Below are 25,353 nucleotides of genomic sequence, written 5' to 3'. Positions count from 1 at the left end.
AAAAATGTTAATTCCTATTATTTAAGAATAAATTATTTAGGAACCCTTCTATGAATAATGTAAGACCAAGGTGTTTAGGAACCCTTCTATGATTACAGAACTTTTCTTCTTTCTTTGAGGATTTCCTTACTGATGCATGTCTTACTAAAGGAAAGAAATGTTTCTGACTTGTAATTTACTTTTAGTAGTTGTATTATCCCAGAACCTAATAGAATAACTATCACTTGGGTTGGTGGAAGATAGACATGTACAATGAATGGGGAAATGACATTAACTGTCACTCCTTTGGTCTGAGTCACTGTGTTTCCTTCCTTTTAAGTCCCTTGGCTCACACTCAAAGGCTGGAACTCTTACGGATTTACCTCTGAATCAAGGAGTCAATGCTGTAACCCAAGATACTCTGTTTATAGAGTACAAAGGAAGTGACCCCCCTCTACCCCCCACCCTCATAACACTGCCCCTGCTAAAAATGAGATTCCGTTAATGGATAAGACAAAGCAGTTTTAAAAACAGCCCAACCAATGTGCATTGGTTTCTTCCATGGACCAAAGAATAGACAAGGCCCCTGCCCTCAATGAACCTGGAATGTAGTGGAAGAGATATACAACTAAGTAGACAATTTGATATTATGTGAAAAGTGTTATGGCAGAAAACATTAGAGCACCAAGAAAAGTCACTTAGCATAAAGGGGTGAAAGGGGAATGGAAACAGTTGACAAAATTAATCAGGAAATTACTTTTACTGGGAGAAAAATAAGTATAATTCATTTGCTGTTGAAGATTAGATCTAAAATGATGCTTTCATACTCTCTAAAAGAGCTTTTGGACTTCCTTCCAGACAAAGCTACATTATCAGGGGCTGAGGAAGAGGCTGTTTGGTGTGATCAGACAGGCAGGCAGAGGCAGTTAGGGGCATCAGGCAGGCAGAGAGAGTGGTTAGGGGTGATGAGACAGGCATATAGAGTGGTTAGAGGCGATCAGGCAGGCAGGAGAGTGATTAGGAGTGATCAGGCAGGCAAGCAGGCCAGTGGTTAGGAGCCAGCAGTCCTGGATTGTGAGAGGAATGTCCAACTGCCGATTTAGGCCTGGCAGCCAGACATCCCCCGAGGAGGTTCCAGATTGCAATGGTTTGCAGGCTGGGCTGAGGTTACCCTCCTTCTGTGCACAAATTTCCACATGAGGCCTCTATTTTTAAATAAATTCCAAGCTTACTGAAAGATGTTTTAAATTTCCAACAGTAATAGTGGTTTACATTTCTAAGGAGACTGGGCAATGTTTTCTCTGAATTAAAGAATCAGGAAATAAGAGTATCTAAGAGAACTCTGCTTGACATTGAAGTATGAGAAATTAATAAAATATAAAGAACAAATATTAGAGCTCAAGATAACCTAATATTAGGTCTAGTAATAATTAATGTCGTTTTCTAATACTTTTTAAAATCGAATTTATTTAAACAATACAACAAAATTTAATCAACAATATAGTTGCCGTTGTTTTCTACTACTTGTGCCCAATGCTCAGAAAGCATTTTAATCCCTCTGTTGTAAACTTCTTATGATTTTGATGCAAAAAATTCGGTCAATGCATTTTTGAGGCATTCTTCATTATTAAATTTTTTTCCAAGAAGAAAGTTTTGCAAAGAACGAAACAAATGGTAATCGGAAGGGGCAATATCAGGAGAATATGCAGGTTGAGGGAGAACTTCCCATTCCAACTGGCACAGTTTTTCAGCAGTGATTCTTGCAGTATGCGGTAGTGCGTTATCGTGGTGAAGAATTACGCCCTTCCGATTATTCAGCGCGGGTTCTTTTTCTCTTAAAGCTTGGGCTAACCTTTGCAATTGGGCACTATACACTGCACTTGTAATGGTTTGGGTAGATGGTAAAAGTTCATAATGAAGAATTCCTTTAAAATTCCACCAAACACACAACATCACTTTTTTCGCACGCATGTCAGGTTTTGGCGTGGGCTGGGGAGCCTCATTTTTGTCCAACCATTGAGGCCGCCTTTTCAAATTAACATACAGCACCCATTTTTTGTCTCCGGTAACAATTTGCTCTAAAAACGGCAAGTGGTTTTGACGAGAGAGGAGCGAACTGCAAATTGTGACTCTTTGATTACGGTTGTTGTCGGTCAACTCATGAGGAACCCATTTTCCAAACTTTTGAACTTTGCCAAGTGCACGCAATTGATTGGAAATTGTTTTTTGTGAACAATTTAAAGTTGTCGCAAGCTCTTGTTGGGTAATTTGAGGATTTTGCACCAAAAGAGCTTGACGAGCTTCTTGATCAAAATTGGACACACAGCCTCGACCACTCTTGTCATCTAATGAAAAATTTCCCTCGCGAAATTTCTCAAACCAACGCTGGCATTTTCTGGCGCTAACTGCATCTTGACCAAGAGCACTACAGATGTTTTTTGCAGCCTCACTTGCTTTTCTTCCTAATTAGAACTCGTAAAGCATGCAGTGCCAAATATGCTCTTCATCCGCCATCTTCTTAGCCCTAGTTTTGCAACAAAAACCAAACCAAACACAAACTTTTTCAAGCAAAACTTGTTAATTGCACTTCACACATTCTGTAGATACCACGTGTTTGAAGGTTATGTCAATACAAGTCAACGCCAAGCAAGATTTTAAACGAATGTTAAAACGACATTAATTATTACTAGATCCAATATTTCCCTATATGCCCTGAGGGCGCTAGAATATCCACTATATATTGATGGATGTCCATACTAATATTCATACTAGAAAAGTAGGTGGTAAGCTTGAGAAAGATTTTTGTAAAAATATAATTTAAAGATAATTTTTACATTTTATTAAACAGGTAAAATACAAACTATTCAGAAAATTTGCCTATTTAGAAAGAGTTATTTACAATGAATTGTCTTTTGTTAAGGTATTATACTACTTAGAATATTTTTTATTATTATTATTTTTTGGTTAATATATTTTATTGATTTTGTACAGAGAGGAAGGGAGAGAGATAGAGTTAGAAACATCGATGAGAGAGAGTTATCGATCAGCTGCCTCTTGCACACCCCCTACTGGGGATATGCCCGCAACCAAGGTACATGCCCTTGACCAGAATCGAACCCGGGACACTTCAGTCCCCAAGCCGATGCTCTATCCATTGAGCCAAACCAGTCTCGACTTAGAATATTTTTTAAAACATTTTGTTAATAAATCTGACTGATAAGGACTGAAGATTGGTTCTTGGTTAAGAAAGGTCACTATTAATAGGCAATAATAGCTTTAAGGAAATGTCCTCTGGGATTTATCAAAGAATAATTGGTTAGTCAACTGGTTAAATCATGGTACAAATGCAGCCATGCATTGTCTCAGGATCAAGCCACATGAAAAAGGTGAGTTCTTCTAATCATCCATTTGTCAGGGTTGGCCAGCGGCTCACAAATGAATGCTAGACCAGAGCTTTATTCTTCCTGTAAAACTGTTAATAGTGGGTCAGGACAGTCATCTGTATGAAGTTCTATGTTATTATTCTTTCTATTACTTCAACATAATTTGAGTTTTTACTTTAGCTAATTATGATTTAGCATAAGTTTTTAAAATATTTTTCATCCTATTCAATAGATGGTTAAGTGTACCAGTATATGCAGGCATTCTTAAGGAAATGATTATTATTTAAAGCAAATTACAGGCTTACCCTTAAATATGCCCGTTAAAGTTATGAACATTCAACTTTATAAGGCATTTGATTTAAAACCCTCACTTTAGCTGGTGAGATATTTCTTTACTTTATAAGGAATTACTTGGATTTTTCCTTCCAGAGCTCCCTGAAGAGAGCCATCATGTAGTCATCTTGGTAGTTGTGTATTTGGTACATCTGGTTTAGTGTTACTTTCTCTTCTTAGCTTTTGGCTTGAGAGTTAATGATAGTCAAGAGCATCATGCTGTGAGGTCAACTTGTTTGGTGAGCTATCACTTGAATTATTTAACTTGTCATTTTCTTCCTTTATTTATTTTTGGATTAAAGTTTGAATTACATAAACAAACACGTGTATGTTTTGGTTTGATTCTTAAGCTACAAAATAACAAGATCATGTAAAACAGTCACATTATAAAATAAAAATATGCTAATTTTAATTATTGACATTATCATCTCTGTCCTAAAGAAATGTGATATGTTTTAAGCATATGTGAATATAAATTGGGGAGTTTGGAAATGCATGAAAAGTTTCCCCATTGGCATCAATGATATTAGGATGAGAAATTCTCTTTTTGAGAGATTTTTCAGGAAACACTTCTTTCATGGGCAGGAAAAAGAATGCTATCAATTATTTTTCTAGATTTATGCTAACTAGGTAATTTGAAAATCTGAACTAGTGAGTTTAGGATGAATGGAGAAAACATTGCTCTCTCACTGATTGTTAGTAACTTGGAACATAGTAGTTTTGTCATTTTTTTTTTCAATTGCAATTTTGATATTATGGAATTCATTGTTTCACCAACAGCTATTAACTGCTATATGCCAGCTGCTGTGCCAGTCTCTGAAAATATAATGGTGAGCAAAAATAGACATGGCCTCTTTCTCAAGGAGATTATAATCTGATGGGAGAGATAGTCTATAATCAAATGATCACTTGTGAATATGTAATTAAAATCTGAGAAAATGCTCTGAAGGAAAACAATGGGCTTCTCTGAGAGCTCTTTCAGAGGAATATAACTCTTATTAGAATTGTTGGCCAAACGTGGTGACGAAGGTGGTAAAGGCCAGTGGACTGAAAACATAGGGCTTTAGACATGTTGACAAAAACCTTCTGATGAGAGGGGAGAAAGGAGGGAGATGGAGTTTCTAAGCAACAGGTAGAGACTAAGACAATACTAAAGTGCAGTCTATACTTAAGTATATTACACTTAACAGTCACTGCTTTTTGTACAACTGTAGCATGGCATTGTAATATGTAAAACTACTGAGAAAAATCATAAATCCATAAAGTCTGTTTTCCTGGTATCCTAGGTAATGGTCTTACAGTTTGGAAAAATACTGGGAATATAATGTTGTTTCTTAACTTGTGAGTTCATGATTTTAGCAAATGAGTTTCCCAAAATGTATCTTTGTTGTCAACCTCTTTATAAATTGGAGAGCTGTTTTATTTATCTGTATTCTTTTGAGGTCACGGCACATAGGATAAGCTTGTATGATAAGAAAGGTTATAAAAGAAAGTATCGCCAAAACCAGTTTGGCTCAGTGGATAGAGCGTCGGCCTGCGGACTGAAAGGTCCCGGGTCCAATTCCAGTCAAGGGCATGTACCTTGGTTGTGGGGACATCCCCAGTGGGGGGTGTGCAAGAAGCAGCTGGTTGATGTTTCTCTCTCTCTTGTCAACTCAATTCCTCTCTGTGTAAAATCAATGATATATATATATATATATATATATTTTTTATTTAAAAAAGGAAGTATCAAATAATTGGTGGAGAGTCATATTTCAGATACGTGGTGGCTTCATATCCAGGAGAAGCATGTTCAGGTTTTGCATTTTAAGCCTTTTGATGTTTTATGCAAGTGAACCCTTGGTCTAGATTCTTCCCTCCCCTCGTGGCCCCCCCCCCCCCCCCCCCCCCTTCACAAGCATTAAGTCCTTCCTTTAGGGGTAGGGATAAATTTCTGTTCTTGGTCAAATTTGTTGTACCAGAGAACTGATAGCCTAGCTTAGCTGTGCCAAATGTTAGCTATATTTTTACCAAGACCAGAGAATGGTAGGACATTTGTCCCTACCTTTTAGAAGCTGCCTTTTACAATAGTGTTAGGTGACTGAGAATAAGAATAAGATTGTGCAGAAGAGTGAGAGACAAAGTCCATTACAGGCCTATAAAGAAGTTTGATGTTAAAGAAATTCAAACTCAATTCTGGAATTTGGGAGTCTGTGACATCCAAAAGAATGGAGGAAGAAATCATGACCTATAGAACAAGTCATAATAGTTTGAGTTAAAATTAAAGGCTGCCTTTTGTTGCAAAGAAATGTTACTTGGAAACCTGATTACTTTGAAAAAAACAAAACAAAACTAGAATCAAATAAGCTTTAATTCCAATAATGAAAGATGATATTATATAAATAAATTGATTAAAATGAACCACAAATAAAACAGTGATTAAAGGTAATTATCATTGTATATAAAATGATATTTAAAGAGAGAAGTGTTTTCACTTGCATAACAAAATACCATATTCAAATTAAAAATTGAAAATCACTCTATATCATACAGAAAAATGCTTACCTGAGAATCTCAATGAAGAAGAATCTATATGTAAACATCCAGTTTCACCATTTAACTTCTGATATAAAATGGTTTCAATCCTATCCCGAAATTTTGCTGCCTTATTTTTACAGCAGACTTTAAACTTCAGCAGAGAATGTATTACCACTTTCCCTTTGGCTCTGCTGCAGAACAGAAGCAGACAAATAAATTCAGCTTTTTACTGAGCCTTTATCATTTTCAGCAGAGTCATCGCACACTTTGTTCAGCAGGGCTCCTAGCAGCTATTTCAGTTTCTCCCAAGGGCATGGAAATGGCATTGTCCGGACATGGTGAGCAGTAAAGACAATGTGATTTAGACTCAGGGGAACTGAATTTGTGTTCTAGATTTACCATTTTCCACCTTAATGATTATAGCAAGCTGTTGGCATTCACTGTACTTAAATTTCCTCATATCTATAAGAGGGATGAAATATTATTTACTGGGTTATTGTAAACACCATATAAGATAATGTATATGAAGGCATTTTGAAAATTTTATTGTGTAAAAAGTAGTGGGAGGGGGGCGGTCCCTCAGCCAGGCCTGTGCCCTCTCGTAGTCTGGGAGCCCTTGGGGAATGACCAGCTGACAGCTTAGGCCCAGTTCCCATGAGGAGCTGGCCTAAGCTGTTAGACATCCTTAGTGCTGCGGCATTGCTACCAGTTGTTTCACCCTTCAATTGATTTGCATATTAGCTTTTTGGTATATAGGATTACTTATTAATATAAATGCACCTATGTATTGTAAATCCAGTATGAACTCTGTATAAAGGACCAATAGCTAGTAACAAAGTGAAAAGTGAATGTAATAGGTAAGATGAGAGAATCATTAATTATCTTTTTTTTTTTTCTTTTTTAAGTGAGAGAATCATTAATTTTCCAGGATGGGCCAATTCTCACCTGTTGTAAATCATGACTGAGCAAAAAATTTAGACTAGATTTATTAAATTTGTAATTCTGACTTGAAAATGCAAATACATAAAATAAAGTAAAAATAAACCAGAAATTTAAAAAGGAGTAACTATTAGTGACTCAAGGGAATGTGTCTTACACTCTGTTCTCTGTTTCTGTGTCTGGTCAAGGGCATATGCCCAGGTTGTTGACTTGATCCCCAGTAGGGGGCATGCAAGAGGCAGCCGATCAATGATCAATGATTTTTGCTCATCATTGATGTCTCTATCTCTTTTTCCCTCTCCCTTCCTTTCTGAAATCAGTAAAAATATATTTTAAAAAGATATCCTGAAAACATCCACTTCCAAACCTTCATAACACTCATGAACAAAAACAGAAACCATGTCCAGTGTCCATGATTAAAATGGTTATAAAGCTTATTATTTTAACATTTTTTCTAAGATAATTCTAAATTAAAGGATTAGCTTATTTTTATATCACTCCTTATTTAGGTTTTAGAGTATGTATACATATGCTTTTACTTTGAATGCTATATGTGAATTATTTTTATTTCCTTTATACGGTATTAAGCATTAGTTATTACTTGCCAATTTATTAAGTATTCTTTTATGCAGGTGCAATGCTAGTTTTTTTCTAGTCTGTTCTATTGGGACAAACCCTTTATTTCTTGTGCAATAGACAAGGACACACTGTATTACTTTATTTTAAAAGATTTTTGTCATAGATGTCACTTTGACTCTTCATTCTGTGTCAAATAACAATTTAAAATTAACCTAAATTTAGACATATGGATTATTAATCTGACATAATTAGGGTAAAATGATCCTCTTTTCTAATGAAAAATGAAATAAAATTTATTTTAATTATACCTTTTCTTGATTCATAAAATACTCTTTAATTTTATATGACAAATGCTTATTTTCTTTTACATTCCTGAACTTTCTAGTCATTTACTCATTCATTCATTTAACAGAGATTTATTAATTTAGTTCAGGCAATATATCACACATAGTTCTAGGTACCAGAGCTATATCAGCTCATATAAGACCATAAGATCCCTGCTCTCATGCTAGTAAGAGAGGCAGATAAACAAACTAAAAAACAAAACAAAGAAATAAATAATCTTTATGGTAAATTCTATGAAGAAAATAGAGCAATGACTTGAAGGGTCGATGTGGGAACATTGTATAAGCCTCTTTGAAGTAAGAGCCTCGTAACAAGGTGTGAGTCATGCTAAGGTCTGAAGGAGGAATGTTCCAGAAAGAAGGAACATCAACTGTAAAACCTTGACCAAAATAGCCTTAACATTCCCTTCAGTTTTATTAAATGTGTGACTTCTTTTTGACTCTAGGCTCCCAGTAACCCTGTTTTTAAATCACTTACTCTAGAAAACTTGTAAATGTAAATTCTTTCTCTGCTCTTTGAGTATAAGTAAATTTTTCAAAAGGCTCTTGCAGTTTAACCCAGAAATGTATTTCTCAAGGACCTAAAAGCCATCTCAGGTTGCTCAGGTCTAGTAACCATCAAAGATAGTAGCCCCTCTATCTCTCAGTTTCAGTGGGAAGGTGAACACATAACCTTGGTGAGCACCTATTCCAAGTTGTAAAACCACCTCCTGTCACGAAGACATGAGTTCAGTTTTCTTTGGACAAAGCCAATGATGCAATTCTGCATGTTTATTGGAAGAATAATAGCAAGTCAGTGGTGTGAATATAAAGTTATGAGTGAAGTAAAAAGTTATGAGATGAGGTCAGAGAGAGGCATGGCCAGATCAGGTAGGGTCATGTGGACTATATTAGGAGTTTGGAAATCATAGGAAATGATCAGATGATATTAAGTAGGGGATTATAGGCTCTTCCAATTCATTTTGACTGCAGTGTGTGGAATGGATTGTAGTGGAGCAAGAGTGAAAGCTAAGATTAGAGAAGTTGATGCAATAATCTAGATATACTTGCTTGGGTTCAACCTACAGCTCTAGCATTTATTAAATATGTGACCTTGGCAAGTTACTGAACCTTCCTTTACTTCAGTTTCCTCATCCGTAGAATGGAAAACTGATACATAAAACCATACAGGGTTATTATCAGGTTAATATATAAAAAAAGTTCTCAAGGGGTGTGCGAGGGTACTGGTTAATTATGCTAGTTTTAACGAGAGGTAGATTCCAAAGCATATCAACGTTTCTATTTTGGTTTGTAGTTATTCTTTTGCTATCTCTTGCAGGTTATCTGTTCCTTCCCAATGTTTGGATAAAATATCTTCACTGCTAGAAAACTTCTGCAGACTTGGATTTTTAGAGAGGCAGGAGGGTAAGGTAAAAGAATGAAGCTTGTTGGGTATAAATACAAGTGCATATATCATGGCAAACTGTGCAGCCTCAGTTTTGGTATACTATTACCATGTGGGAATGTGGGATGTGTTGTTATTTTGATTTTTCAACGTTCTAAAAATTCTTTTTTTATGCGAAATTTTCTAACTTTTACATTTAGGATTTACCCCATTAGCTACTAGTTTGCCATTCCTCGGTCAGACATTCTGTACATGGCTCTCTTATCTTTTATTTTTTAAAAAAATATATTTTTTATTGATTTTTTACAGAAAGGAAGAGAGATGGATAGAGAGTTAGAAACATCAATGAGAAAGAATCATTGATCAGCTGCCTCTTACACACCCCCTACCTGGGATGTGCCCGCAACCAAGGTACATGCCCCTGACCGGAGTCGAACCCGGGACCTTTCAGTCTGCAGGCCGACACTCTATCCACTGAGCCAAACCGGTTTCGGCGGCTCTCTTATCTTACCCATTCTCTCCTTAGCTTGAAATTGTCTCTTGATATTAAATTTACTTTTCTTATTTTGTGCCTTAGAGTTAAAAAAAAAACCACACCCGTTTAATATTTACTTCATATACACAATAATCTGGAATTCTTGATTCTGGTTTAATAGTTTCTCAATAGACCTTGAATATCTTTTATTTTCCACATTTGAAGATGTTAGTTGTTTTGAAGCCCCAAATTCAAATTTGTTTCAACCCTTTAATTGCATACCACACAAAGATATTCTGTTGAGTATGAGATAAGAAAGAGAAGGACAGAACTTTTTTTCTTGGTGCCTCTCAGGCTATTTTATATACCTTACTTGGACAACATGGGATTTGACATACTGTCTTCTCAGTTTTGATCCATGAAATGTTTCATTTATCTGTTAAAAAGTAAAATCCATAATGATTATTTTTTATTTTAAGTTTTCATTGTGGAGAACTTCAAATATACATGAAAGCAGATAGAGTAGTATGAAAAACCCATGTACCCATCATTCAGCTTTATCAGTTATTAATAAACTAGAGGCCTGGTGCACAGGATTCATGCATTGATGGGAGGTATGGCTTGCAGGGATTGCCCACTGTGGGAGTGCAGCTCATCCCAGTCAGCCAAGTGGCACTCCCACTTTGGGAGTGCACTGACCACCAGGGGCAGCTCCTGCATTGAGCTTCTGCCTCCTGGTGGTTAGTGTGCATCATAGTGACTGGTCTACTGGTCATTCCACCATTTGGTCACTGGGCTTTTATTATATAGGATGGCCAAACTAGTTTCATTTTACTATTACCTACATCTCAGGAATTAACTAATTCTTTAATATTATCAAATACATATTTTTAAAATTTCCCCATATCATGACTCATTTAGGAATAAGATTCAATGTGTTAAATATAAATAAAAAAAATTATGTGGCACAGTTGGATAAAAATATTTGTTCCTAACAATAGCATGATACACCAGAATATTCATTTTGGAGAGGTGAATTCAAAAAACCAATTAATAGATTTTATCTTCCATGTTTAGATGTTCAGTCTTTTATTGAGTATCAATGTCATAAAACTTGACAGAAATGTCCCTAGAAGGAGATGTTTCTTTTTTTTAAATTTTTTTTACAATGGCAGTCTTTGTTCATGACTGTATTGCAAACTATTTTTGCCTACTGTTTGAATAACATACTACTGATGGGTTCAAAGTGAGATATTTAGAATTCTCTCAGAGAAATTGTAAGAATCATTTTCTCAGGTGCACCTGATCTGAACCTGATGGATGATTTCCACTATAGGATCTTTACAGAGCACCAGACAACAAATTGCATAGCCCATGACTTTTACTTTTGCAAAGAATGGCCTTCAAAACTGACTCAATATTGGAATCCAGGGATTTAATTTGCATTTTCCTCTTGCTCCAAAACAATTGGAATGTGTTCATGTATTCAATAAATATATATTGAAATAAAACTATGAACTAATGGGATAATCTGAGATAGTATTAGGAGATAAAAATATAAAGTAAATAATGTAGTCTTTGGAATGAGTAAGTCAGGCCTCTGAAGTGGTGACATTTGAGTGAAACTTGAAAGATGAAAAGTTGCCAACAAGGGGAGAAGAGTATTCTAGATGGAGGGAAGTGCAGCTTCCAGGGGGAAATGAGATTGGTATAACTGAGGGATAGAAGCAAAGTTGTGACTCAAGTAAAGTGCGCAAGGGAGAGAGTATATAAATTGAGGTTGTCTGCATAGGTAGGGACAAGATTATAGAGAACTTTGTTGGCCATGATAAGGGGTTTGGATGTAATTCCTAAAATATAGTGAATGGAAGAATTTTGACAAGATGATAGCTAAATTATGTCATATTTCTCTTTTATTCCCAGTTCAATATACCAGCCTTTCCTGGTGTTGAGTGGGTTTGGGCTTAATGGAAGTCCTGGGAGTAGGGAGGTGATGAGGAACCTTCTTTTCCGTGGGCCAGGAATAACCTAGAGAATAACCTGAGAACCCTGCATAAAAATAGAATCACAACAGGCCTTGGGAAGAGATTGGCTAACTGAGATGTATGGATGCCCAGGGATTAAGCTGACACTGGACCATGTGAGTGGGTTTTCATAGACCCACTGTCTCTAAGAAGAAACTGCATAGCTGAATATTCCTTGCTCCTGAGACTGAGAGAGACTAAGCTAGTATGGTGGGCAGAAAATGGGGAGCTGGAAGACTTTCTTCTGGGGCTTTGGTATGGAGAATGCTTGCTGCTCAACCTCCAGCTTATAAGATTTAAAAATATCTCATTTCCCAACTTGTAGGACCACCTCTAATAACAAAATAGTGGCCCCAATAAGCCAACAGGAAAAATGGTAATGCAAATAAAGGAGCCTAGCAAGCAGAAAAAGAAAATAAAACAGATTATATGCTCATCAAAATAAAATAATGGGTGCAAAACTCCCACTTAGAATATGATTCTGGAAGTGGCTATAAATAATAGGAACATGAAAAGAGAAAAAAAGAGGGATAGATGACATATAATCTATCTATCTATCTATCTATCTATCTATCTATCTATCTATCTATCTATCATCTATCTATCATCTATCTGTCTATCTATCATCTATCTAAGTGACCAGCACAACTGAAACAACTGAACAGATGACCAAACAAGCTGCATGGGGCAACTAGGCCAGCAGAGGGGTTAGTGAGGGACTCCCACTTGACTGAGCAGAAGGCTGCATGGGGTGACTAGGCCGGCAGGGGGAGTCAGTGAGGGATGACCACTGAACAGCAGGCTGTGTGGGGCAATGAGGCTGGCAGCGGGGGCAGTTAGGGGCAACCAGGCTGGCAGAAGAAAGCTGTTAGGGGCAATTAGGCAGGCAGGCAGGTGAGTGGTTAGGAGCCAGCAACCCAAGATTGTGTGAGGGATGGACATCCCCTGAGGGGTCCTGGATTGGAGAGGGTGTAGACTGGGCTGAGGGGACCCTCCCCCTCCAGCGCTGAGATTTTGTGCACCGGGCTTCTAGTGAACATATAATTTCAATGCTTAAAGTGGAGGCAACATACTTTAAGAAACATCCTAATAATAGTTTTGAACTTGAAGTACTATTTCAGCAAAACCTAGTTATTAAGAAGAGAAAAGGAAGGCAGAAGAGGGAGAGAAAATAAAAGTGATAAAAAATCTTATCAGGAGTGGGGAATGGAAAGGGGAGGAGAAGATAGAAGTGAAAGGATGTTAAAGCCCCCTTTTCTTGGGCTGAGGGTTAAGTAAGGAAAATAATCATTTGATGGACTAACAATTTTTAAAATAATAGTGGAAAAATATTTATGTAATTTCTATAATAGTTCCAGGACGGATAAGTTAACTATTAACTAAGTATAGAAGTATTGACATTTTCAGGAGAAAAAAAATGGAATGAAAAACAATTCAAATCAGCAATAATAAAAAAAAGTAAAAATATTTACTCAAAGCAAACTAGAGAAATAAAAAGTTATTGCCTTAGCCCCGAGATTGGCAAATTGTGGATCCTGAGCCACATGCAGCTCTCTGGCCCCTTGAGTATGGCTCTTCCACAAAATAACCATGGCCTGGGTGAGTCTATTTTGAAGAAGTGGCATTAGAAGAAGTTTAAGTTGAAAAAATTTGGCTTTCAAAAGAAATTTCTATTGTATTGTTGATATTTGGCTCTGTTGATTAATGAGTTTGCCAACCCCTGCCTTAGCCGGTTTGTTTCAGTGGAAAGAGTGTCAGATGGTGGACTGAATGGTCTCTGGTTTGATTCCTGTCAAGGACACATGCCTAGGGTGGGGCCTGATCCCCAGTAGGGTGTATGCAGGAGGCAGCTGATTGATTATTCTCTCTCTTCATTGATGTTTCTCTGTTTCTCTCTCTTTCTGAAATCAATAAAATATATATTAAAAAATAAAAACAGTTATTACTTGTTATAATGAATGAGAATAGATAACATGTCATGAAAGAATCTATTAAGTTGCATTAAAAAACACACACCTAGTTATCTATTATTTAGAAGTATCATACTTTAAGTAAAGAAATGAAATACTGTTCAAGATAAAGTTATGGAAAAGAAATACTATAAATTAATTTGTAGCCCAATACAGAATCCAAAAATAGATCCTGGAATATATGGGGATTGATGATTTTACAAGAATGGCATTTTAAATCATTGGGATAGACTGGATTATGATTACTTAATAAGTAGTGCCAACTCAACTAGCTATCTATACCTAAAATAAAATAAAATTGCCCCCCTACCTTATACTAAAACTATTTCCATGTAGATTAAATCTGAAAAGTAGGGAAAAAGAATCTCTATGAAACTGAATACACTTCTTTTATGGGTTGTGGAAAACTTTTGAATCAAGACAGAAACTTACTTTCTGAAAAAAAACTGTCCCAATCTAGAACTAAAATAGTAAGAAACAGCGTGAATTTATGAATTATTAAATTCCAAGTTGGAAGGTGATTACAAGAATTCTGGTATATCTAGGAGCACAGCATTTACCATAAGAAGACAATGCACAGAAAAACATTTAACTTACCAAAGACACAATCTTTTTATTTATGTCTATATATTCTTGTGAATATGGTTTTTCAAACTTTCTGTCATAGTCAATGTTATTGACTTTAAAGCTGATGTGATAATAGAAAAATGTTTTCCCTGAGGAGAAAAAAAGAAAAAAATAGTCTGACTTTGATCATTGTGTAGTTACACTTATTTTTAAAATTATTTTATTTTATTTTTTACATCATCATTTAACCTCTCTATGTCCTCTTCCACCACCCCCGCCCCATCACCATACTGTTGCCCATGTCCATGAGTTTTCTCTTTCTTTTTATTCTCAATCCCTCCTCTCCACCCCCTTCTAAATCCTCTCCCTAACCAGAGCTGTCTGGCTGTTCCCTATCTATGAGTCTGTCTCTATTTTGCTTGGTAGTTTGTTCATCAAATTCCACATGAGTGAACTCATATGGTATTTGTCTTTATATGATTGGCTGTTTTACTTAGCATAATTTATTGTATAAACTGCTTTTGTTCTTATGAAATATCATATGAAATATAATATTATGATAAAAATTTCAGGTAACTTGACATTTAAATAATTGATTCCTAGTGACTGTTGAAATAACTTGGACAGAGGAATGTTTATTAAATTATAATTTCACTCAAGAACGTTATCAGAATTTTTAATGTAAAATTTCATTATGCCAACTTTCAAGTTTGAGTGATCTGAAGATAGATGTATAACTATGAAATGAAAATATATTAAAGTGTAGGTAATTTTTAGTTTTTGTGATCATCACAGATTGCATTTTGGAAAATCAGTGGTCTCAGGTTTAATCATTTGTGAAGTACCTAAGAAATGAAAATGAATAAAGAGGAAAGTAATATGAGGCATGACTTGTAAGTTACTGCAAATTAAGTAAAAAGAACAAATAAATCAAACTTACAACTTTCAGAAAAGTAAAGCAAAGCATAAAGCTGACAGACTGACAGCTCTACTATTTTATTTATTTGTTGTTGTTTTTTAGAAAGTTTGTTATAAAACAATTTATTGCATCTGGCAGGCATGGCTCAGTGGTTGAACATCAACCTATGAACTAGTTTCATTTCCTGATCAGGGCATATGCCCAGGTTGCTGGCTTGACCCCCAATGTGGGGCGTACAGGAGACAGCCAATCAATGATTCTCTCTCATCGTTGATGTTTCTATCTCTCTCTCTTCCTCTCCCTTCCTCTCTGAAATCAATAAAAATATATTAAAAAATAAAATAAAACAATTTATTGCAAAACTATAATTATTTTCTTTTTATTAAATTTACTGGGGTGACATTGATTAATAAGATTATATCGGTTTCAAGTGTACATTTCTATGATATATAATATTCATATTGCATTATTACCCACTACCCAAAGTCAAAGAATCTTCCTTCACCATCCCTATATATTTGACCCTTTTATCCTCTACTACATATCCCCCTTTCCTCTGATAACCACCATACTGTTGTCTGTGTCTATGAGGTTTTGTTTGTTTTTCATACTTATTCATTTGTTACTTTCAACTTACTATCCTACATATGAGTAAAATTATATGATTTTTAACTTTTTCTGACTTGTTTTTCTTGACGTGATATTCTCAGGGTCTATACAATTTGTTGCAAATGGCAGTATTTCATCTTATGGCTGAATAGTATCCCATTGTGTATAGAGTGTGGGCCAAAGCAGGTTTCCAGTTATGAGTACATAAAACATAGGTGTATTACTATTTATTAATCATTGTATTATTTTCCATATAAACAACTGAAAACCTACTTTTACCCCATCCATTTTGTACCACATTTTTATCCAATCATCTATTGAAGGGCACTGGTTGTTTCCATGTCTTGGCTACCTTGGATAATGCTGCAATGAACATAGGGATGCATATGTTTTGGCGAATAATTTTTTCCCCAAATTTTGGAGGTAAATATGCAAAGAGAGGTTACTGGGTTATATGGTAACTCTATTCTTAATCTTTTATTTTTTTTAATTTTTATTGATTTTGCATAGAGAGGAAGGGAGAGAGATAGAGAGTTAGAAACATCGATGAGAGAGAGTCATCGATCAGTTGCCTCTTGCACACCCCCTACTGGGGATATGCCCGCAACCAAGGTACATGCCCTTGACCGGAATCGAACCCGGGTCCCTTCAGTCCCCAAGCCGACGCTCTATCCATTGAGCTAAACCGGTCCCAGCTATTCTTAATCTTTTAAGGAACCTCCACACTGTTTTCTATAGTGGCTCAACCAATTTACATTCCCACCAGCTGTGAATGAGGGTTTCTTTTTCTCCACAACCGCTCCAATCTTTGTTACTATTTGTTTTGTTGATAATAGTCTTTCTAATAAGCTTTGATTTGAACATATTTTCATATATCTGTTGGCTGTTTGTATGTCTTCTTGGTAAAGGTACCTGTTCATATCTCTGCCCAATTTTTAGTTGGATTGTTTGTTTAGTGTTGAGTTTTATGAGTTCTTTATGTATTTTGTATATTAAGCCCTTGTCAGAACTGTTGTTTGCAAATATCATCTCCCATTTAATTGGATGCCTTTTTGTTTTGTTGTTGGGGTTCTTTTTCTGTGCTGAAGCTTTTTAGTTTAATATAGTCTCATTAATTTATTTTTATCTTTACTTTCCTTGTCTTTGGGGTCAAATTCATAAAATGTTCTCTACAACCAAGATTCATAAGTTTAGTGCGTATGTTTTCTTCTATATAATTTATGTTTCTGATCTTATATTTAGGTATTTGATTCATTTTGAATTATTTTTGCACATGGGGACAAACAGCTGTCTAGTTTCATTCTTTTGCATGTGGTTTTCCAAGCACCATTTATGGATGACACTTTCTCTATTTTATATTTTAGGCTTATTTGTCAAAAATTATTTGCCGATATACATGTGGATTTATTTCTGGGCTCTCAGTTCTGTTCCATTGTTCTGTGTGTCTGTCAATATCATGCTGTTTTGATTATCATTGCTTTGTGTTATAATTTGAAGCCAGGGAATGTGATACATCTGCCTTAACTCTTTTTTCTCAGGATTTTTTGTATTTGGACTATACTATTTTAGTACATCAAATATGATAGAAATGCAAACTTTTTTGTAACTATGCTCAGGTCCCATTGTGCCCCATTACTTAATAGACTAGGTGATGGGAGAGAGAGAGAGAGAGAGAGAGAGAGAGAGAGAGAGAGAGAGAGAGAGAGAGAGAGAGAGAGAGAGAGAAGAAAGAAGAAAAAGTGAAGAAGCAAAAACATGTTGTTACACTGAAAAGATCTTTTATGTCAATGAAGCTAATTAGACAGAGGCTTTGTTTTTTTTAAGTAAATGGTTAGAAAGGACAAAAACAATAAACCTAGGCTGGGTTAGCTATACTTAGACAAAATACACTTTAAGCTAAAAAACAGTAACAGAAGAAAAAGATAGATAAACTCTGAGAAATATACTCCCTTCCAAGACTGAATCATCAACATATAGAAAATCTGAATAGACAAATAAATGAGTAAGGAGATTGAAACATTAATAAAAAACCTCCCAATACAGAAAAGCCTGGGACCACATGGTTTCACTGGTGAATTCTACCAAAATATAAAGAAGGGGATTTAAAATCAATCTTTCTCAAAATTGGCTAAAAAGAGAAAAGGAGGGGAGACTTCTATACTTATTGTATTTTATGAGGCTAGCATTACTCTAATACCAAAGCTGAATAAGAACATACGGAAATTACAAATATCTCTGATGAGTATAGGTGCAAAAATCCTCAGCAAAATATCAGCTAGCTGAATTGAGCGATGTATTAAGAGGATTATACACATCGATCAAGTGGGATTCATCCCTAGGGTACAAGAATGGTTCAGTATACACCAATCAATAAATGTGATAATTTCTTGTGGGAATGTAGGATTTTTTTTTTTATTTTTTATTTTTTATTTTTTATAATGCAGTCCTCATCTTTGAAAAGGTTAGGAAAGAGTGGATGAAAGAAAGTAATAAGCACAGGACACAGCGGAGTTGGCACAAATAACTATTTTAAAGAAATATAAAATCTGAGGATCTCATACTTTTTCCCAATTTTATAAAAAATATATAGAAAAATTTGTACTCTTTCTTTTTTTCATCCCTCATTAATGGAAAATACTTTTTGAAAAGAGAATTTTATGAGAATGAATCATTGTATGTAGAGAATATTTACAGGTTTTGGAATAAGAAATTTAACTTACAAATCTAGGTTATAAGCTTTTATATTTATTTAACTCATTGATTATCTCTTCAAAAATTATTAGTTCAACAATGAACTAATTAATTGATTAATTTATTTATTGATGTGCTCCACGCACCTAAATCTTTAGCAGGTATTAAAAAAAAGATCATACCACAACTCTGGATTCAGAATGTCCTAAGCTAAAGGTCGATTCAGAACAAAGATTGCAGTAAATGTTATTAACCATAAGAAATTATCTATGTCAAATAGTCTTGTGTGATGCCTTTCCTTCTCCTATTCTCAAAGTTCCTAACTTTCCAATAATGGGAATTAAATTAATGTGGCTGGAAAGCCAGATATCATGAGTACTTACCACAAGTGGCAAAATGAACAATGAGTCCAAGGATGACTACAGCAATCACAATTATTATGATACCCAGGACAATCTTTCCACACCTTGTGAGTTTCACTTTTGTGCTTGAATCTGTTCTTCTGAGCAAAAAGAATAGGAAAGCAAGTGTTAATATGAGTAAGATATAAAAGTATCAGAAATAACTATGAATTTGCTGTTAAGTATAAAAGTATATTATTTTAAAACAACTATGGATTCAATAGACTTGAACCAGGGTGGAAAAGGAAGAGGAACTTAAAAGAGGATAAAGTTTGGTAATATTTTGAGTATAGTGTTGATGAGAATTCATGTAATTTTTTCAAGGAATTGGTCCGTTTTGTCTAAGTTATCAAATATATGTATATAGAGTTGGTAGTATTCCATATAAATATATTTGATATTTTAAAGAGAGGAAGGGAGAGGGATAGAAAGTTAGAAACATCGATGGGAGAGAAATATCGATCAGCTGCCTCCTGCACATCACCTACTGGGGATGTGTCGGCAACCAAGGTACATGCCGTTGACCAAAATCAAACGTGGAACTCTTCAGTCTGCAGGCTGACACTCTATCCACTGAGCCAAACCGGTTAGGGTGGTAGTATTCCATTTTTATCCTTTTGATGTCTATGGGTATCTATAGAAGGACTCTGCTCAATTTCTGATATTGGTAATTTTTTATCTATTTACTTTGTTAGTTTTCCTAAAGAGTTGCCAATTTCATTGATTTCTTCCTTAGAACATTGCTGTGTTTTATTGTGGGGTTTTTATCTAGTGTTTTTCTGTTTTCATTTCATTAATTTCTAGTCTTCATTATTTCTTTTCTTCTGTATGCTTGGGTTTATTTTTCTCTTCTTTTTCTGGGTTTTTGCAGTGGGAACTTAGATTATTTATTTGACACTTTTCCTCTTTTCTAATGCATGTTTTTAATGCTGTACTTTCCATCTCAGCACTGTTTTAGATGTCTCAAGAAATTTAATGTTTTATTTTGATTTTTATGTAGTTTAATGTATTGTTAGTATTTCCATTAGTATTCCTCTTTGACCTATAGATTATTTAGAAATGTGTTTATTAGTAGGTTCCAAATGTTTTGAGGTAGTCCTGTTAACTTTTTAAAAATTGATTTCTAGTTTGATTCTATTGCAAGTGAAAAATGTACTATATATGATTTGAATTATTTTAAATTTGCTGAGTTTTTTTTTTTTTTTTTTTTTTTTTTTGGCACTGCATATGACCTAGCATGGCTATGTTCCATGGATCCTTAAAAAAGAATGTGTTCTGCTATTGTTGGGGGAGGCTTTCTATACATATTGATTAGATATTGTGTTTGATGGTGTTATCGAGTTATTCTATATCTGTTGTTTTTCCCTGGAGTTGTTTAACACTTATTGAGGAGGTCATTAAAGTCTACAAATGTAATTTTGAATTTTTAAATCTTTTTCAATTCTTTTGATTTTTATTTCTAAAGTTGCTATAGCTTCTTGATGAATTGACTTTTTGATCATTATACAATCTCCCTCTTTATCTGGTAATTTTCTTTGCACTGAAGTCTAGTTCTTTTTCTGATATTAATATAGTCAATCCTACTTTTCTTTGAATAATGCTGCATGAATGGTCTTTTCCCATTGTTTCTTAATATTTTAGGGTTCAAATCAGCCCTGTTTTTTTTTTTTTTTAATTTACTGACTTTTAGAGAGGGAGAAACAGATTTATATATTGTTATGTTAATGTATATATTGAAACATATAATCAACATACATTATAATGATAGTACTAAATATTGATCAATTTGAAACACCTATATTAATTTGATTTTTGTTTGCAAACAATTTAATATATTTTAGGAAATTTATTTTTCAGTTAGTTAACAAATATTCCTCAAATAGGTGTTATTTCATGAACAGATAATATTAACTAGATTCCAATTCAGGTGAAATTTCCAACTCCAAATCTTTTTAGAAATTTCACTTTACTTTAAAAAACTTTGACAATTTAAATATATTTTGTTTAAATTGTGTTTGTACATGCTCTGTACATAAATAAACATCAATAGTTCTATAGAAATACAATGCCCATGAACTTTTTGGATCTATAATAAAATAAAATTTAAAATAACCTAAAATACATTTCACTCTGTAAAAATTTAGAGGAAAACACTTTTCTCCAAGTTGATCAACTCACTTACTGAATGTAAAATAGTGTTTCAAATATTAAAATATGTACACAGATAATAATTTAATAAAAAATATATATATTAAAAAATAAAATAAAATAACAATAAAAAAAGAATTTGTTTACTAATTTCAAATCTCCCTCCAAAGTATAGTTCCTAGAATGGGATATGCATAGCTTCTTGGAAGTGGAAGGAACTTTGCAGATCACAATTCTGTTTTCCTAATTTTAAAGAAGAGTAATTGTAAAACAATATTTTCTGTTTAAGCCATTTAAAATCTAGGGAAGATATGATAAGGATTTTAGGTGGGGATAGTTATTATTATTAGTATGTTTAAGTTTTGGGTGAGAGTTCCTGATCTCCAGAAGGAAAATTAAATCATATAGGCCACTCTATCTTGCAACTCTCACTTAGCTTACAGACTAAATCAAAGATCACCACAGTAACTTATATCTTAATTCATAAATATAAAATTATGATAATAAGTAAAAATTAATTTTAAGGCAGGTGAACTAAGTATTTCTGTCATTGTCACCTGAGTTTTCTAAAATATAGATATTCTTCTTATTTGCCAAGGGTTTAACGAATCTGCAGTTTTCGTGTGTGTGTGTGTGTGTGTGTGTGTGTGTGTGTATGTATTTGCAATTCAAAAGAAAAATTCAACTTTGTCACCATTTAGATTATTTCCTTTAAAATGTTCTCTACACACAATGTCAGATATAAATCCTACTTTTCTTAAAATGTTATGATGTGGAATGTTGGTGGAGAAATATTATTCAACTGAAATTGGGTCTTGGGATGGAGTTAATTTGAGGAATAGAAAAACTTGTTTTAATTTCAGCAACTTGTTTTAATTTTCCACAGTGTTATATTTTTTTTGCCAAATATATCTGAAGTCATCATATATAATAATGACAAGAGTATATCAAGGATATAAGGATTTTAGAAACAGTGGTGAGTTGTACTTAAAATTATTAATTCCTTCAAAGGATGAAATGAGGGTCTGATTTCTGATATATTGTTTATGGAGCATAACAAGTGAACATGAAGGGCATAAAACATATTACTTGAAAACCAATATTAAATATTTTTTCTGGCTCTTTTGTTAATTAAATAAAAGGATTAACTAATTTTGATGGAAAAGAATATACCTACTTAAGCTAAATATTAATGTATAAAATGACTGATTACTCAACCTGTTTACTGGGAAATTACATTCTGCTCAATATTATATTCTTTACCTAGAGGCTAGATGTTGGCAAGATATAAAAATCAGAAAAGTCGTCTAAAGATTTTATTAAAAATATGGGTTAGGCTCAAAGGGTTTATCAAGGCATTTTGCTGGAATCTAGGAAAGACTAATGAGTATGTGAATATTTATATTTGCGAGATTGATTACATTAAGAATCATCACAGAAATTATTTGTACTTCTTTATGTGCTATGTAACCATCAACACATTTCTTTGATCCTCAGGCCAATAACTATCTGGGCATATGGCCCTGTTAATGGGAAGGAATAAAATCCTCTCTTCTTTCCAACTACAATGTTAAATCATACCGCTAACACTATATATCAGTGAAGCATTGCAATGTTTCAGTAATTAAAAACTAAGACCTAAACCTTGTCTTCCACTTCCTATAGGTAAAATAGCATATTATGAACACAGATATTGCCTCTACAGCAACATACAGGATTAGAAATAGAAAGATGTAACTATCCTGTATTCTTTACATTTTCTAAGTGAAATTATCTTTTTAAAAGTAAAATCCCCCAATTTTACTTAAACAATTCCATGTATGTGTGTGTGAGTGTGTGTGTGTGTGTGTGTGTGTGTGTGTATGTATGTATATACATACATACACACACACATATACTTTTCAGGAATGGCTTACTCGTGATGGCAAGACTTTTCACAATCATTCACAAGCAGACTGATTTGAATAACTGCAGTTTTCCAACCTTATCCATTCTTGTTTTTCCTTTGTTATTTACGTTGCTCTTATTTCCATAAAAAGTCGAGAGAGTAACCTTGTTTTTAAAGATCTTCAAAATGCCAAGGAAGCTCCTTCAATTTGGTCCCTTCAGAAAGAAGGCCCAGGAGCAAAGGCAGGCCAGCCTGCGCCCACCGCCGCCCCACGTAAGCTCACCTTCTCCGCAGGGGCAGCCATGCTTGCGTCCTCTGCCGAGGCTGCTCCTTTGCCATCTTCTCCCCGAGTGCTGCGCAGCACAGTCATTCTCCATCTATTTAGCTTACGAGATCCTGTGATTTTTATGTGTTTTACGATAGTGGTATAATGATTATACTTAGCAGTCACACAACTTTTCATCTTCAAAGTGCTTTCTGAACATTTGCTAATTAATTTTACATTAGTAAAACATGAGCTGTATAGGTGCTGCCCCATAAATAATAACCACATGGCCCAAGTGAAGGCAAAATTTAAAACTCAGTCGCTGTGAGTGACCAAACAGTAAGGGTCCCCTGGGGTTTGAAAAAAGAGCCTTCACTCACCCAGTTTTTGCCTTTTGTGAATTTGGAGGCAGCAGCTGCTCTTTCCGCTCTTTTGAATCCACTTCCAAAATTTTTGGCAGCTTCGTTGGTGCTTTTTGGTGGAAGGCCAATCAATGGCTGCCCAAGCTATAACCCTCTATTAGAATCTGAATGCTCTCCAACTCATAACACTCTTGACTCTTTCAACCCATATATCATCCTTTGATGAATTCCTTCCCGAAATTTTTACAATGATCCTAATACTAGTGCCCATTAAAGAATTTTCTATTCCCTGAAACCCAAAGGGTGTTGATTTTTAACTAAAAAAAAAAAAAAAAAAAAAAAAAAAAAAAGATTTAACTGCTAGTTTTCCAAAGTTTTGAAGAGTTAGATATATTTTATATCTAACACTTGTGATAATGTATACTATAATACGTTAAAAAATCAACAGGATAGTTTATTGAACAGCAGTGGGAACATTGAACCCCCCTCACCCTGTCCAAAAATCCACATATAACTTCCCTCTCCCCCAAACTTGACTGTTGGCCCTTTGCATCACAGATTCAACCAACCTTGGTTTGAAAACAGTGTAGTTGACCCTTGAACAACAGGGTTTGAACTGTGCAGTTTCAAATAGACATGGACCTCTTTGGATAAACATGGTTGGCCCTTTGTATCTGCAGATTTGGTGACCAGAGATTCAACCAACCACACACAGAAAACAATATTTTCCCATTCCCGACTGTGATTTCCCAACTGTGGTTGATTAAATTCACAGATGCAAAGTCTGACTGTAGTTAAGTTTCGGGGGAGTCAAAAGTTATATATGAATTTTCCACTACTCTGGAGCTGGCACCCCTAACTCCCACCTGTTCAAGGGCCAGCTATATTTTCAATCTGCAGTTAGGAATCTATGGTTGGGCATTTGAAAATACTGCTTTTAATTCCTAACTGATTGAATCTATAAATGCAAAACCTGAGGATATAAGGGCCAAGAATATTGAAAAAAAAAAATCTGCATATAAGCCGGGCTATTCAGTTAAATCCATGTTGTTCAAGGTTTAACTATATTTTACTTTTTTCCCCTGTTTTTCTTTTCCTTATTACAATGCCTAGTGTCCACTTTAAAAGCTATCACTAAATTAAAAAAAAATCAATCGGTCCACAAACCACTGGGTTGAACTGAAAAAAAATTAAAAATGAATTTTTAAATGAATGTTAACTGATGCATTGAAATGTAGGCTAAACTTAAAGCTTTTTGACAGTTATCATGAAGCAGTATAAAATGACATTAAAATATAAAGTGAGTAAAGCAGAATTCAAAATTGTTTTATACATTGTTGGAGGAGATTATTGAGAGGATAGGACCATGGACCACAGGTTTACTCAGGAGCTGGACTCCAGCAATCAGACACTCCCCCTGCTTGTCTCCCCTCCCCCATCCCCCCATGTCCTTGGAATGTAAGTTCTGCTCACCATCCCCATGGGAGCCATCTTCAAGGACCAACTTTGCAAGAACAATGTGCGTTGACACCACTGGATTGAATACGTGACTGAACTCAGGTAAGAGATAAACTTT

General features: G+C 34.7%; 1 protein-coding gene across 1 annotated transcript in view; it reads right to left on the bottom strand.

Annotated features, from left to right (window-relative positions):
* The window catches only part of LOC118710196 (transmembrane protease serine 11C), a 36,206-nt gene extending 12,717 nt beyond the window's left edge, over positions 1 to 23,489 (bottom strand). Inside the window, exons 1-5 of the mRNA XM_036422696.2 lie at positions 23,434 to 23,489; positions 19,097 to 19,212; positions 14,525 to 14,643; positions 10,302 to 10,369; positions 6,240 to 6,403 (exon numbers count right to left, since the gene is read on the bottom strand). Coding sequence (XP_036278589.1) covers positions 6,240 to 6,403; positions 10,302 to 10,369; positions 14,525 to 14,643; positions 19,097 to 19,212; positions 23,434 to 23,489 — 523 coding nt within the window. The remainder of the gene's footprint in view (positions 1 to 6,239; positions 6,404 to 10,301; positions 10,370 to 14,524; positions 14,644 to 19,096; positions 19,213 to 23,433) is intronic.
* Positions 23,490 to 25,353: the final 1,864 nt, after the last annotated feature.

This window comes from Pipistrellus kuhlii, unplaced genomic scaffold, assembly GCF_014108245.1.
Source record: "Pipistrellus kuhlii isolate mPipKuh1 unplaced genomic scaffold, mPipKuh1.p scaffold_m20_p_1, whole genome shotgun sequence".
NCBI classification, from domain to species: domain Eukaryota; kingdom Metazoa; phylum Chordata; class Mammalia; order Chiroptera; family Vespertilionidae; genus Pipistrellus; species Pipistrellus kuhlii.
Note: the sequence above shows the minus strand (reverse complement) of the source record. Positions and strands in the feature narration are given on the sequence as shown.